Source organism: Urocampus carinirostris, chromosome 2 (genome assembly GCF_059441175.1).
Source record: "Urocampus carinirostris isolate Australia breed hairy pipefish chromosome 2, RoL_Ucar_1.0, whole genome shotgun sequence".
NCBI lineage: Eukaryota > Metazoa > Chordata > Actinopteri > Syngnathiformes > Syngnathidae > Urocampus > Urocampus carinirostris.
In genome coordinates this window covers 32,761,009-32,777,810 of record NC_142350.1, presented here as the reverse complement: position 1 = coordinate 32,777,810, position 16,802 = coordinate 32,761,009, and the positions used below count along the sequence as shown (strand labels likewise).

The 16,802-nt window shown below is 38.2% G+C and overlaps 1 protein-coding gene across 6 annotated transcripts in view; it reads right to left on the bottom strand.

Annotated features, from left to right (window-relative positions):
• The window catches only part of adgrb1a (adhesion G protein-coupled receptor B1a), a 196,570-nt gene that overhangs the window by 73,432 nt on the left and 106,336 nt on the right, over nucleotides 1-16,802 (bottom strand). For all 6 annotated transcript variants that reach the window (XM_088326219.1, XM_088326221.1, XM_088326224.1 and 3 more), the window contains 8 exons: nucleotides 16,633-16,797; nucleotides 15,776-15,877; nucleotides 15,568-15,674; nucleotides 13,609-13,803; nucleotides 12,646-12,720; nucleotides 11,000-11,108; nucleotides 10,102-10,245; nucleotides 3,625-3,700 (listed from right to left, as the gene is read on the bottom strand). In XM_088326219.1, the coding sequence (XP_088182345.1) occupies nucleotides 3,625-3,700; nucleotides 10,102-10,245; nucleotides 11,000-11,108; nucleotides 12,646-12,720; nucleotides 13,609-13,803; nucleotides 15,568-15,674; nucleotides 15,776-15,877; nucleotides 16,633-16,797 (973 nt within the window). The remainder of the gene's footprint in view (nucleotides 1-3,624; nucleotides 3,701-10,101; nucleotides 10,246-10,999; nucleotides 11,109-12,645; nucleotides 12,721-13,608; nucleotides 13,804-15,567; nucleotides 15,675-15,775; nucleotides 15,878-16,632; nucleotides 16,798-16,802) is intronic.

The following is a 16,802-nucleotide window of genomic DNA, read 5'->3' as shown; positions in this document are numbered from 1 at the left end:
CAACAGACATGATCTTGAAGACATTCCAGATGTGTCACAATGACGACGCAGTATTTTTGAAATACGCAATTGCCAAGTACGAGATGAGCATCCCTCCCATGAAAACAGAAACATTTCACCAACGTCTGGCCACCTTCTCTAATGGATTTGTTCCTCTTATAATAGAATAGAATAGAATAGAATAGAATAGAATAGAATAGAATAAAATAGAATAGAATAGAATAGAAGAGAAGAGAAGAGAAGAGAAGAGAAGAGAAGAGAAGAGAAGAGAAGAGAAGAGAAGAGAAAAGAAGAGAATAGAAGAGAAGAGAATAAATAAAATAGTCTACTGTTGTTGATAACAACACAGTGAACATTGTTTTCAACAAGATTAGACATTGCGCCCTAGAATAAACATAAACACGTGCTTGTAAGTGCAATTTTATTTTGCAGTGAAAATAGTGTATTGTAATAACAGTTGTTAAATAATATTTAGAAGCAAACTTCTTTTTTAATAAAACTAGCAATGCATATACTTTTCACAGTTGTTTTCACACTTCTTTAGGATGGCAAGGGCCCTTGGGGAAGAACTGTCTCTGAGTCTGTTAGTCCATGTTTTAGGGGACCTGTAGAACCTACCAGAGGGCAACCGTGCCTGCTATAAACCTTTGAGACAATGTACAATATGTTTGAAGATTGGTTTTGCAGAAAAACAAAACAAAAAAAAAATGTTTTCCTTTGTCATGTCAAATAAAAAGGTAGGATACTATTGAGAAAAAGGAAACAATGCAAAGTGCTTTTGAATTGCTTTAACCTCCAAAAGTACTGTAGGGTGAATTCCTTCACTACTCACTACTACTACTAAGTCTCCCAGCCCCCTTTTCAGCAAGAGAATCTGTTGAGAATAAAAAGGAATCTTGAAAGATTTACCATAGCTCCCCCAAGACACCCTTTTTCTTTGATTATTGGACTACCTAAGATGCCTGATGAACTGACCTACGCCCGCAATGGACATAACCACACCTGCCTATTGATGCCGTCCCCACGACCGTCTCCCACGCCAGTCTTCCCACGCCTACATTTAACTGAACAAGCGATGCCATCTGTACACCAGTACCCCCACGCCCGCAATAAACTGAACTGCAAACACCGTCTGTATGCCAGTGTCCCTAAACCTGTGATGGACAGCTTCAAGAAGTGCAGACCGGGCATCTACAAGTGTACTCACTGAAGACATTTCTCAGTTTTTCAAGATTCAAATCACCAAAGTTTTAACTTGTAATGAAAGGGATATTGATTTGTCGTTGTTTCCTGAGCCATGATTCATGCTTGAGTATTTTATGGCGTGTTTGATGAAATTTGCCCCTATTCACATCTAGAAAAACTTGATTTTGTTAAAGCCCTAGTACCTTAGGTGATAAACACATAGCAGGCCCCAATGACGCTTCCGGTGGTCTATGACATCATGGAGCATTTAAAAGCAGGCGGCTAATTAGCCTCACTCTCTTTCCCCGGATTCAAACCCCACGAAGTGCTCCCTCACACTCTCTCGCACTCTCCCATGCTTGACCAGAAGGAAAGCTAGAGACCTTCTAAAGAGAGAGAACCAAAACTTGCCTGCAGCAGCTATGTTCTCTTAAGGTTTTAACAAGAAAAACTACACAACTTGTTTGTTGCTGGGGTGATTTAATCCAAACACGTCATAAAGAATCTAATTATTTTGGTGAACCTCTGGCGTTCTCTGTTGTTTAATACGTTAACTGCAAAATAGTTTGTCGGCTCACATTTTCAAACTAATACAGAATGAATTAAAATTATGCAAAAAACATTTGCAGTTCATTTGATAAATAGATTTTGTGACCTTAGCTTACAAAAGTGTTGATTAGAAAACAATAGTAATTTATAACATACAAATAAAAGAAATAAACCGAGTTCTTCCAAAATAAAACCTAAATTTAGGCCAAAACACAAGCAAATCAACGGAACTCTTTACACAAATATATAGTATTTTTGACAATGCAGTTGAAATTAAAGTTGAAAATATTTTCTAGGCGTGGGCGATACTGGTATCAATCCGATTCACGTATATACACTGTAGTGTTAATTGATACCAATCTGATTCTGCGGGAGTTTGCTTGGAAATGTCAAGATCATTAACTAATTCAAACCCTCCTCCTTGAGTTAATTTATATATTATACATTATGATATACACAGCTCAAGGATTTAAGGCACTAAAAAGATTCTGTTTTTATAAAACACCTATAATACAAAATTTAACAGTATTTATATCTTTATTACAACCGTGTCAGGACAAAAGTCAGGAGAGTCAAATCAAAAAAAGAAGCGATGTAATTAAAATACGGACACTCTATAACTCTATAAATCATTGTAACCCATCACTGGTGAGAGGTTTTCAGAACCAGTCCACGAGCTACTCCAGTGCTCTTAAAGGTGACTGCGGGCACAAAGTTGGAGAACCTATAACAGTGTCAACAAGACAAGCAAAATACCTTGCGTTGCACATCCATCCATTATCTGCATCACTTATCCTCATTAGGGTCGGGGGCGTCCTGTAGCCCATCTCAGCTATCCTCAGGCAGTGGACACCCTGAACTGGTTGCCAGCCAGTCGCAGGGCACACAGGCTCACTCATTCACACCAGATTTGGACCAGCCAATTCACCTGACCTGCATGTTTTTGGAATGTTGGAGGAAACCGGAGTGCCCGGAGGAAACCCACGCAAGCATGGGGAGAACATGCAAACTCCACACAGGAAGTTCTATCTCATGACCTCAGAACCGTGCCGCACACGCGTTAACCACTGTGTCGCCGTGCTGCCCCTTGCATTGCACAATAATTTGAAAATAAAGTCAGTAGTGCAAATAAAGTGTTAACACAATTGGATCAAATTTAAAAATTATAATGTATGTTTTTGTTTCACAAAAAAAAACCGAATTGTTCAATTGTTTTGTTTCTACAAAAGCGGCACAGTGGACTGTTTTCCTATAGTTTCAGACCATTTTATACCATTTAATATTACACCATCCTCCCTATTTGCGATTCCCTTTTTTATCGGCTCAATCAATCATGAGCTATGAAACAATCACAAGGAAATGAATTGCTAATGGCAGCCGTATACCGAATGCGTCTGGACAGCCAATCGCCTTCAAAACTTGCTCCCCCTTTTTTGATCCTCACATCATCAGTGAAGGCTTTAAGCACAATCACCCTTTCACCAGTCCGAAACACAATCAGTCACTTTAATCTTTCATGTCATCGAGTCTCTTGCCTGAAACTCATCTCATTTAGCTGGAGGGGCAAATCAAATGCAAAAATGGAAGAAGATAAGAACAAAATGAAATGGCAGTGTGAAGAGGAGCTGAGGAAGATGAAAGCAGTTCAAGAACTCCCAACAAACATGGGACGACTGATAATATTCAAGGTTGAATTTTGCCAATTATGTAGGTTTGTTCCATATCATGATCGATTGTATGCAAAGCTGGGTTTTACTCAATGGTGGTACATATTGTATGCAAATACTTTAACTTAACCTGCAGGTCACCATCACCTTGTTCACAATATGTAGTTATTTATTCAATGCCAATGAATGTTTTCATTATATGGATACCAAAAAAAGGTCTTACCTCTGCAAATTCAGGACATTTCCCAAATTCCTGTACAGAGCGATACCCGTTACAAATGTCGAGGAGTCGTCTGGATCTGTAAAACACAGACAGGAAAGATCACAGACAGAAAAAAAAAATCAATGAGGGATAGAATTTAGTATTATAATGTGGCAGCCAATGTTTGAAGGGTGGCCTTTGTTTGAACAAAATGCAGGTCATCCATGCAGCTTTGACTCCTCCAGCTATTTCAAATGGGGGTGGCCTACATGACTAGTCGACTATAAATTTTGCTTTGGACACATTTATTTGGAAACGCTTAATTTTCCTGAGATCACTTTAATGTAACACTATTACCACATTTAAAATGTTAATATGTATAAGGCTGGAAAATACTGATACTTTTATAACATAAAGATTGAATTGATTCTTATCGTTTTGCATTTCAAACAAACAGCTGATATCCAGGTGAATACGGACACCAAAACAGGTATATGCTAGTCATTCATGCGTCTTGCACCAAACATGTTGTATTTCTGCACAGCCTTTTGTAATCCAAAGTGTAATTTCAGTCATCCCATAGACAAGCCTTTATTTCTGCTATATGGGCACATATGGCAGTGTATAGTATCCATTTGGAACTGAAAAATCAAATTGTAAACCTTGTCTTAACCTAGCCACAAATCCACTTAGTAAGTTTGAAATGTAGACTTGTATAGTTGAAAAGTTTGGAAGATTATCATTATTTAGAATTTTCAAAATGTTACACAGGATAGATAGTTTGATTGCTCAATTTTGTTTCAAATAAAGCAAATGTATGTGTTTTGTGTGTAACAATGCCTGAAAACTAGTTCTAACCTTGATTGACATTTGGCTCAGTCTGGACTCTCTACTTTTACAAGAAAACGTGTTAGTACGATTTGTAAAATAGGTAAGAAGTTAGCTTGCTACCTATTTAGTTAGCTAACAAGCAATGTAAGGTTTAAACATTATTAGACACTCAAAATAAGGAGATAAGACATTATTGTATTTCAAACTTGTAATGAGGACAAGGGAGAGAGCCATCAGATAAGAAAGCTTCACCTGGTCCTATGGTTCCAATAATAATATACAAGGTAACAAACAGCCCTTGCATCCTCAGCAAACGTCTCTGCAAGTGTCAGATATTAAAAACAGAACAAAATATTAACTTATTAAGCTAACTCACCTGGCTAGGTATCTAGCTACCATGCTAGCTGCAGCTATCTCGCTAGTACAGACGGACGGACAGACAGACAGGCAGACAGGCTGACAGGCAGACAGACACACAGGCAGACAGACAGACACGAAGGATTAAATCTGGAATAGGTAGGGAGAGGCCTAAGGCAAGAAGAACACTTATTTCCTGCTGACGTGTCAAGGGTGAAAAACAACTCCCATCTGCTGAGCCATCTGAAAACATCCTATATGCCAGCTTCATGGTATGCCAGGCTGCAGGCAGAGAATGTAGCTCCTGGGCAACAGCTGAGCTTTCGTGGGCATCCGGGGTGAACCAAGTGAATCGTGCAAGAACGTGTGTAAAGGCGATTATGTATTATGCTTCCTATTCAACTAAATTTAGTCTGGCGTATCTTTAATGCACGTAAGCCAGATTGTCTGTGTCCAAACAAATGGAAAACTAGCCTTGAGGTAACGTAAATCAGTGATTCAAATAATTTCTTCCAAAGAAGCTTGGTTTGTTTGAACAGCACACTGCAAGATACATGTTTACTTTGACTTTGGAGCTCTATAAAATGGACAGTGGCGTCTATTCAAATTTTAAAGAGTCATACAGGGGAAAAGTCACCAAAGATCATCTTCATTTCGGAATTGGTCGCATTGGACTTTATGACAGCCTCTGAGTCAGGCTGATCTTGGCTTTTACGCTCACTTCACTTCTTGTTTTTATTTATTTAACTTTGCCGGGTGTGTCATATCAGGTCTTTCAAAAGCAGTTGGTGGGGACACAAACATTAACAAGGCTCAAACAATATGTGGACTGCAGAAGCAGGAGGAGACAGCAAAAACATTGTACAAATCCTTCCAGGGTCATAGAACATAAAACCATTTAGACAACCAGATTTATGTTATCATCAACTCTCGAGCCACTGACAAAGTCTAAGACTTCTGAGATTAAAACATCAAGGCCTGGCTAAAAGGAGAACCATGAGATCTGCTGAATAATCTCCAGTATGGATACATTTTTCTTCCAGGGTGATTATACTAACATCAGAAAACGCAGAATCAGTTACCAATCTAGCTAAATGGACTGAGTGTGTCTATATCACCGCATGTTGAATCTGTTACACGGAGCACGCCACTGTTGGCAGCAAAATAAGCCTTTGAAGATGAATACCCGTCACACCTTCACAACTGCCAGCTCCAACCATCAATCTCCGCCACCACATTTTTAACAGAGTGCATAGTGCCCGGACAAAATCGTAGGACGCCTGTTAAAAGTTTGTCTCGGCGGATGTCCTGACTGACATTTTCAGCTCCGCAGTAACTTCCAAAGATTCACCTGACGAGAATCCAGTAGCAGCCCGTGCATTTCACACCTAGGTCTTCAGTAGTCTTAATCAATCCAACCCTTAATGACTATTCACGACTATAATAATTTTACTGTAACACATATAAAAAAACATTAGTAACAACCATAAAATTGCATTATATAGGAATATACATACATATTGCATATTATATTACATATTAACATATTACTGACCAAAACCATTTAAATTTGTGCACAAAATCCATCCTCATTTTTTTCCTCAAGAATGTTTCACTTACTCTTTTGTACAGATTATCTGTGCGTTTCAAATCCATCAAGAAGTTATTTTCTCTCGCCATCGAAACTAATGCTAAAAGTCGGAGCTGTCCTGTCGTATTTCTGGCGGTAGTTTTTATTTGATTTAGGACTGTGAATTTCCATTCGACAAAGGCAGTGGACACAAGGATTTTTATGTTTACGTTTTCATTGTGACACTTCTGTTACTGCCCCCTAGGCAATCATAGTTTGTGAAAATGTTGACGTTTTCCAAGGCCCATTAGCAGGCGCTGAATCGCCAAATCGGAATCTGATTGGCCAAACCAACAGCTTTATCTTTATTTATCTGATGACTCAGGGCATGCAGAGCTGATTGTGAAGGCCTCGGGGTAGATTTCTTACCCTGGCAGATAGTAATAGCTAAATTGTGAATTGTGAGACAATTGTGAATCATTTAATAAGGATTCATGGATCAAGTATAATTAACAACACTTGACTTAGATGTATTTGATGAATAAAGTATCTATCTATCTATCTATCTATCTATCTATCTTAGGCCACCATAGAAACCCTTGGAGGCCCTGACAGCCTACATCTGTCTTAATCAAAGTAGCAATTCTAAAGATTTTCTTATTTCAATTATTATGCTGGTACATTGTGAACTGTGCAATAAGATATACGTGGAATATTGACAGTTTAATGACAAAAATGATGTTTAATTCTCGACATGTTAAACGATCTTCTGAATTTGATGGACTATGTAAATTCAATTAACTCTTTCTAATAATAAATTTTATCTTGTCATTCTGATTGTTTCAGAAACTAACAAATCATTAAGCCCAACACAATTTCAGGAGGTTGAGCAGTTGTTTCCCCAATTAAAAAAGTTCCAAATTGTATCTTAAAGGTCGTACAACCGAAAGTGCTTGAGCAGGATACCGAACACTGCATTTGCTGCATCTTTGGAAGATGAATAAGGAAAATGGAATATCCTTAAGGTAGAAAAGGGAAGCCCATTACCAGTTAATCCTATTTGAAAACTCAAGAATAAACTCACTTGCAGATAACATTCCACTATCTTAATTAAAATCAGAGAAAACCTCCATGTACTCATTTTTGAGTGCTAATTAAAATCTAATTGTAAACTTACTTCTCGAGCCATTCATTAAATCCTGCTTGAAATAAAGTAAAAACACTTACCATATGTTCAAACCTAACTTCATCTTGTCAAGTAGTTCTGTCCTGAGTAGCCCACTCAATCGTGCCACTATATATTCCATCGATTTATGAGAAAAAATTATGTGAACCAGCATTTTCAATATTGGTTATGTATTATCTAAAAAACATGTAAATAACTACAATTAAAATGCCTTTTTTCTAATCAGCATTAGCCTCATACCCTCATTCTCTATGTCATGGTGGGAGTCATAGGAGAAACTGGCCTCAGTCAATTCAAAATCATTGTTATAGACTTTGTAAAAACTACATTCATAAATAAAATCGATAAAACCTAAACCAGTATCAAAATGTTTGTGGATATTTTCAATTATGCCCTCTTCAATGTCAGAGAATATCTCAAGGCAGACCTTTTGATTTTGTTTTAGGTTTAATCCTGTTCATTTAGGGTCACTCCTAAAGAAAACCCTCACATAAATTCCACCCCCTCCAGCTAGTCTTCCCAATGTCTCTTCAGTATCACTGTTTGTGAGCCATACATCAGTATTAGTTTGACAAACACATACATGATTTTCAACCTTGCCATATATTTTCATATTTACAGAAGTCCCAAAGGTGCACTGTTACTCTCATAAGCAACTAATTGAATTCACTATTAGTCAGACGACTACAGTTGTTTGGATTTTGCTATTTTTGCTCTACATCTCTACACTCCACCTGCCATTTTTTTGTTATTTTAAGTGTATTTAATGTATTTATGGCTAGCTTGATAAAACCTTGGATGTTGCTAGAGGAAACTGAGTCAATTGGCCATCAGTACTTGTCTAGATTTATTTGTAAAAGTCAAAAAGATCTGAGCAATAACACATTTCCACATGTAAAGAAGCGAAAACAACATAAGCAATGAAAACAATTAATGAAGTAGAGAAGAGGTACAGTAGTAACACAGTTTGCTTTCTCCTCCATATTTTATGATTTTTTGTGCTAATCCTCTCAAACTTTTATATATGGTACCTGCACCTGTCCTTCACAAGTAGACATCAATGGTAGAGTGCTAGGTAGCTCCAAAAATCTTCGGCAGTCTCTCAAACAGCAAAATACACAGTGTTGTAACCGTAACCCATTACTGTTGTATCAGTGTGATTTATTATTTCAAAAGAGCTACAGACAGTCCAATATTTGAAGAACTCTTCATTTAGTAGAAATAGAAACAGAAAAGCATGGAATAAAACAAAGTGCTTGTGTCAAATCTATCCTTTTGTATGGACAGCATTGCTAATCAGAGTCTAACAGCAGTTGTTGCAAATGTAAAAGCCAGTGCCTGGGGTGCAGCCTTCACGGGCAAATTGCTTGCAATCAAAACCCTGTACCCACTTTTCTTTTCTGCCTTTCTTTTCTTTGCCATTGCATGTGTCCAGACAGTTCATACAGAAGTTGTCATTCATGGATGTCTTACATCTGTCACGTATCTATCAGCCATCATTAAGCTAACATTTTCTCTATGTGGTTGTTAGCTACAATGAAAAAAACACATAGGATTGACGCCAAGAACATGGACATTAGAGCCATGTGCCAGAAATGTGCCAACCTTTAGCATGTTTGACATAAAACAAAAAAGTGAGAAAGAAAAAGGTTGAAATATTATCTAAAAATGTGACCATAAAACTGAACACCTCAAACGTCTTGTGTAAGGTCAAAATGGAAAGGGGTGTATCCTATATCAGTGCCATCAATAAAACTCGACTACAATGGGTCAAACTTGGACTGTAACAACTGTCCCCATGTAACAAAAGTAACCAGTAGCCCTTACACCCAACAGGGATGCTCTGTAGTCAAACAGCATTCTTGACCGCATTCGCAATGATCGCAGCAAGGCATTGAGGCTAGGACCTTAGCTCGGCCTTTTGGCTGAGAGTAAGTGTCCCGGCTCCTTGGCTTTGTAGCGTGCTTCCTTCACCTCCTTCGACAACTTACTCACAGATTTTTTTCTGAGAAAATGAGAAACCTTGCTAATATTGAAGTCCAATTTTCACATCAGCCATTGCACTCACTAAGCAGCCATCCACCTGCTGACCTTCCTTTTCACCTATGACCGATCAGAACCTTGTCTTGTATGATATGCTCAGGGAGCAGGCTTACCATATACAATCAACTTTTGTCTTTAGAATAAGTGAAGCTGAAGGCTGTTCTGCTTGCACTGTGCACTGCTGTCTTGACAGGGAGAATTGATCTTCTAATGTCAGCTCGTAAAAATGTATGACCTACATGTGGGCCAGCCAAGTGTCATTTACAGTATGGACCGGTTTATTGATGTTATTGGCAGGTGACACTTGTGGTGTCTCTCGTAATGTGTCAAAAAGAAAACCGCTGGGGCCAAAAAAACGACCTAAAAATGCATTTGACTGACATATTACCGCGATTGTTTTTCATTTTGTTAGAGTGTTTCTGATTCCACAGTCAAAAGCAATTTAGAAGCACTGTACATCTAACAATCAATCCACCAGTAACCACATACATAACAGTTGTAATGTGTCTACCTGTCGTGTCTGTTAGCAGAATGTGTTTGGGTATGATGACTCTGTCCTCAGAGTTGCGGGCCCAATCCACCATTCCCCTCCAACCTTTCATTGGGAAGCTGATATCCGCATTATTCAGCATTGGACGCTTGTGGATGCTTAAAACTGTAACAGATAGATAACGACGTTAGTAAGGCATTACATAGAGCCCACAAAGTAACCCAAATTCAATTTGGCTAATAGAGTGCAGAGGTAAGATCTGACCTAAAAAATCCCGCCTGACCCGACCCGTAGGTATTTAAGACCGACCCAGCCCGAACTTGACCGATTAATTTGATCTGCAGGATCGAGCCCCAAGCAAACCCGAAATTTCATATTTTCTTTGTGAGGACTCAGACAAAGGAGAAGTGGTAACATTTTAAAGCCTGTCTTTTGTAACAAAGTCTAACTTAAACAAGACTGTATTAACATTAACCTGTTTTTGTGATTTTTGTGTCTGTGACCGACAATTTTCCATCATCGACAGATATTTTCAAGAGTTGACGGGAAAATTTTAAAGCTGTCATTTTGATAGGTTGAAAAAAAAACTTCAGCAGTTCGTCCTTAAGAGTGACATTTGAAGAGAGAGAGAGAGAGGCAGAGGGACAAAGAACAATGACGGGTGAATAATAATAGAAAAGTAAAAAATAAAAAAGGAAGCGAGAAAGAAGCCTGGCCTTCCCTGTAATGATTAATATTTTAGGCCCGATTCGGCCCGAAATTCCAGTCGAGCTCAGGTTTAAGATGTTACCTCTAATACAATGTATTTTTAGATTTAAATGTTTCAGTTAGTCACGTCATCTTTAAACCCACAGATTCTTCTTATTATTAAATTTTGCTGCTGTAACTTTTCAATCCGCAAAAATAAATTAAGACTTACCAATGTTGTCAGTCACTTCATACATGTCCTGAAAGTCTTTCATTCTTAGACCAATGACATCCACAAAATTCTCAATCAAGCGGAAAAGCTCTTTGACATTCGGGCCGAGCTGTGAGAGAAAAGAACACAAAAGGGTTTTAATTGTATTATCCTATTGTTAGAAAAACGTATCTACAAAAAATGGTATACTTTACTTGGTGTTTTACTTTAAACTACCAAGACAACACTGTTTGCCCCACAAAAACTGACTAAAAGGTCATGTCCATAGACGGTATGTCCTGTTCCCTTGTCATCTCTACTCGATAATATCTCAGCTTTCACTGATAAAGTATCTCAGTTTGACTCGCCGCGGCCAATCAAATTTGGTACCCCAATCTGATGCAAAAAAAGTAGCCTGGCCAGAACATGACGTATTTACACGAGCAAAACACTCAAGGGCAATGATTGGTCTGAAAAATTTGTCGACATTAATGTGTGGCTGTGCAAATCACGGCCACGGGAGAACAGACACCATTCGCAACAACCACGACGACCGACAAACAATATTGGAGAAAAAAATCAATAGATGGTCTTTAGAAGGGGTAAAGACTTTTTTAACAATGAGAAAAACTTGCAGATTTATTTATTTTTTGGTATAAAATTATTTGGGTTAAAAGGGCTTTTACGTTGTCAATGGTAGGTAGTTAGGCATTACTGCTTATTGATAGTCCATTGGGGCTACCTTGCAAAACTAAACCCCAAACACATTCCGTATGTAATAAAATGTATTTTAATCCACAGTGGGACTTTATCTACTTCCTAATGAGAGGCAGAAGAGTCTGATAAAGTGTGGGTGTGTCTGTTACTGTTATATTACTGTGCTGTGCTTGTGGATTATCCAAATAAATCCGCAAGCTTGGAAATTTTATCGTCCCATTGTCCATGCATCCACTTGGCTGCCGTCCAGTGGTTGACCGTAATAATGTACATTGGACTTGTGGGTACAAGTCAACACCCAGTGGCTTTTTTCTTGAAATCTTTATTGGGTGGTGGTTTCTGCGGTTTCAATTGCTCGCCATTCATCAATGACATCATGCAGCAGCGCTAGCACTGTCAGTGCGTTGCTCAACAGTATACACAGCCAACATGAACACTGCACTCTTTTGGGAAATAAAATGATCAGCATTTTACCTCTAGCTGTTCGGTGTCCATCAAACGGTATTTTCACATCACCTTAATGTTTGCAGACCATCTGTTGTTGTCAAAAACGTGCACTCTGTCTCCTTTGTCTTTGCCTGAGGCAACTGGGTTGTCTCCGGAGCTAACAGTGCGTTTGGGCGCATTGTGTGTGGTTGTGTCAAACTGAATGGCTGAATACAGCGTTTAAGGGTTTTTTTTCATACAGGTTTCCAGAAAAATCAGAGCACAGAGGTCCCTGCTTTCTCATCCTATCTCTTAACTCATTTATGTTATTGTTGAGCAAATCGGACATGTGCAAGCAACAACCTAAGCTAGGCGTGGCGAGCTTTTTTATCTGCCAAAAGCACACCTCTATTTTGTGTCATGTTTTTTAAAATTCGCTTCCTTGCTACTGGATTTTACAGTCTTTAATTGAGAGGTTTTTGGGTGTTTTTGGATATAACGTGATTACAATCCAAATACATTACCATCACAAGTTGAGCTTCTTCCCATCTCATACGGTTTTCTTCCATGAGTAGATTGCTTACTGACTGGACAAAGTTCTACAAAGCAGAAAAGAAAGTTTAATATATGGAGAAAGCCAACATCTGAAAATACATAAATTTGTGATAGTATGGTCGCTTTGATGGGTAAAACACACAATACATGTTGAGTTTAAAATAATCAATATCAATTTTATACCCAGTGAGAACACTAATCTTTTACCACTGGACTTCCAGTGATGTAGATTATATGTGAAGAGACATTTGCTTTTCTCTCATTATCAAACTAACTTTAGTCACGGTACCAGAGACAAATGTTAATTTTGTTGGGCATTTCACAACGAGGATACATTTGTCAAATACAATGCTTAGAATACAATACAAAAATATAATAGACTTTATTGTCATTGTAAAGTGTAAAACGCAAAACAAAATTAACATTTGTCTCTGGTGCTACGACTAAAAAATAGTTTGATATTAAGATGAATCTACTGCCTTCTCATAAATCGTCTAACCCGTTGGTGGTCCAGTGCCCTGGCAACTAAGCTGAGCTTGGATAAGCCTGCACAGCACAGAAAGTTTATGTTTCATGGACCTTGTACCTGTGAAGAACCCACAGAGTCTTCTTTGGTTATTTGTTTCATCAAGAATGTTTTTTTTTTTTTTACTTTTGTTCTGTGAAGAATCTATAAGGATCATTTGATTGTGGCTTTCTGGAAAACAATACATTTTCATATTTAGGTGCTTCTACAATAGTCACACGATTTTTGTTCCAAACTGACCCTATCATAAAGAAGGGAAAAGTTATGTGGCCCTCACGGGAAGAATTTTGGGGACGCCTGATCTATATGAACACCATTATGGTAAGCGTTTATGGTTGTTTCTGACCAAATATCTGAGTCCAATATAAACCTTTCAATATTATTTTTAATCAACCATGAAAATTACCCTCATGTCTGCACTGCTGGGACTGTAGTAAGCCCTCCTGAAGATCTCAGTCATGTTCTTCAATACGTCCAAAATGGCCTGCAAATCGCCACTGTAGCTTGTGCCATCGCTGGATGTTACCCTCAGTTTGGTCATCACGTCTGAGACTCCATCACCCACAAGGCCTCGCTGTGCTTTGGATAAATGGTCTCTGGTCTAAGAAATGGAGTATAATGCCAACAATGTTGTTAATCAAAATAGCATGGTGTAACGAGTGTTACTTACTGTAATGTAGAAACACTTTATTAATTGTTTGGCTCTCTGCCAGTTTACTGTAGAGTTTGCCAAACAAATAAACGGATGTTTTGATATTCAGTATCAACCTAAATTAAAATAATTCCATTTCTGATCACAAATGTAGGTGGCAACCGTTTTGGTTATTACCCCTGCCTTCTCAGAGTTCTGTGTACTAAGAGTGAGAAATGATACTTGAGGTAACAGTATGTAATATTTATTGCCTCCTAATGGTACAAATAGCTTTCATCCAGTAAGAAAAACATTGACTTGGATACTAGGCAAAAATGCACAAACTATCATACCAATGTTAATTTTTACAATAAAATATCATAGGTCGAGAAATTTGTATTTCTTTTACACCGTGGAGGTCCCAGTTAAGTCGGCGCCATGTTTGTCTGACATCCTGCCGCCAGGCACTGCCATGTATCACTGGCCCTCGCTCAGACCAAACCACACAGTGACATCTAATAGTCAAATATTGCAAAACAAAGAATCCAGTGGGACGGGTGATGCCTACCTGAAGCTACTGACACAGCTAAACACGGGTCCTACCAATGCTTTTCCGGGTAGAGCATATTATGATCATTGGCGTGTCCCTTAACTGGCTGTAAATTGGAATCATTTGTAATCGCTTCTTGAGGTGTGTACATGTCGTTTGGACTTTTGAATATTTTATTAGTTCAATTACTACTTTAGTTAGCAAAATATGGACATCGAAACAAAGTAGTAGACAAAGCAATATCCCATTGAAATTGGTCTTCTTAGGAAGAATGTGTGATTATTTGGGGTCTGTCGTTCTGAGGTTGGTACTGAAGAAACAGATAAATATAAATAGAGAAACATACAACATGGACACCCACGTGGTATAACTCTTTTTTGCGTCACTGTGACACAGAAATGTGCAAAAAAAAAAAGAACATATTGCTGCTGTCCTGCAAAAAGGTATACCTCCATTTTATTTCTTGGACTTTTTGGGCATCATTAAATTGGAAAAACAACTAATTAAATGATGATATGTCTTTTAAACGTGAAAATGATTTCCAAATTGGAAGCCCCCATGCCTACATTGGTGTGTTACCTCATGTATATTTATAATTGTTTCTCACTGAGAATTTCCAAGTTCAATAGTTTTTACTAGACTATTTTGCGTGTGGCTCAAACATCATGCATAAAATTCTGGACCAAACGATACAATCAACTTAAGACCACTGCCTGGTACACCTACCATGACCAATTAGCATTACAAATTCTTAATCAAGTCTTAGGCTTCAACAATTTAATCATCAACTGATTAACCATTAGTGTAAATGTGACGGTAAACGCTTGCTTCCTTAAACTTTCAAATAATGTAACCAAGTCAACTGTTATAGCCTCCATTGACCAGTGAGCCTTAAAAGGAAAAGGGATAAGCATATATAACAGTTGAATCAGTTATTTTACTGCTGTGAGTGCTCACACATAATGATTCATTTTTAATGGACATTATTTAAACACTGAAGTGCTTCTAGGATTTGTGGTGAGTGGAATTACGTTAATGAACAGTATGCATCATTGTGGTCAATAGTTCTATTTTACAACAAATAAATATTTAAATCATTTGATTACAGTGATTTAAGTTTATGAAAAATCTTGTGGTTTTGGCCTCTGAAAAAAGTACCAGACATGACTTAAAATGAAACTCACCAAAGTTTGTATGCTTCGATAATCATTAGAAATGCACTTCATATAGGTTGGATTTTCCCAGTACGCGATTCCCTCCTCATCAAGGATGCAGCGACGCAAAATCAGCCCTGTGATAAGACAGAAATAGCTAAGGTTGTCAAACACCACTGTGTCCGAAAATGTACAAGGTATTAATTCTAAGAGTTGTGTGTCAATAGCCGAAGCTCACCCATTGCATTTGGAGGACAACGCACGGCTGCTGTATCTCCAGCGGGTGTCATCTTCCAGACAACGTTGGAATACGTGTCCTCTGCGCATATTTCATGAGGTTCTGATGGCACCAAAAAATGGATCCGTTGAAATTAGTCATGTCATCAGTAAGACATACAAACTACCCGTTAGAAGGCTCGACAATGTTACTCGTGCATCGAATGATCTACAATCTAAACATTTGACAAACGTATTTTCCAGAGTATAAATCAGACTTACGTTTGCTGTTTCAGCAACGTATACAGAGCAACCATTTTATGTTTCTTTTCAATGGAGAAAACCTGATAGGGTACACCTTAGATACTTTTGTAGCTTTTTTAAAATTCACAGGCTACAAGAAGGCTCTCAATTATGGTCTCACTATGGTATTAAGTCCACATTCTAAGCAGGCATTTTATATATATCTATATCATTTCCTGTGGTGTGTCTTGGGCAAGTACAGCCTGGTGGCGCCTATCCCTATCCAGGCCAAAGAAATTACTACAAAACTAAATAGTGCTTGAAAACAGAGACCTAACATATAATTTGGCTTTCACCCTGAAAAGAAAAAATAGTCAAGTCAAGTCAAAAAGCTCTTTTCTTAGCTGTCAAAACGTTGTTGAAATCGACATTTATTGTTCCATGACCAGAGTCTAATACACAGTATTTCAGAGTGAGACTAGTCCGAGCTTTGGCTTTTTATGAGGGCTTAGTTTTTCGAGGAGAGGTCTGAATTTTTGGCCGAGTCCATGGCGACTCACAGACAATAAACTACAGTATTTCTAAAATATAATCTAAAAATGCCAAAAGCATCACACAGAGTTAAACTTTACCCACCTGGACATCTTTTCTCATTACAGTGTCGAATTTCTTCTCGTTCTCCAGGACAAGGTTGCCCTCCAAAAAAGGGCCCATAACAAATTCTGTTTCTCTGCTGGCTTCCCCCACCACAAGTTTTGGAACATCCTGACCACAAAGACCAGGGTTGCCATTTCCCATCCACTGAA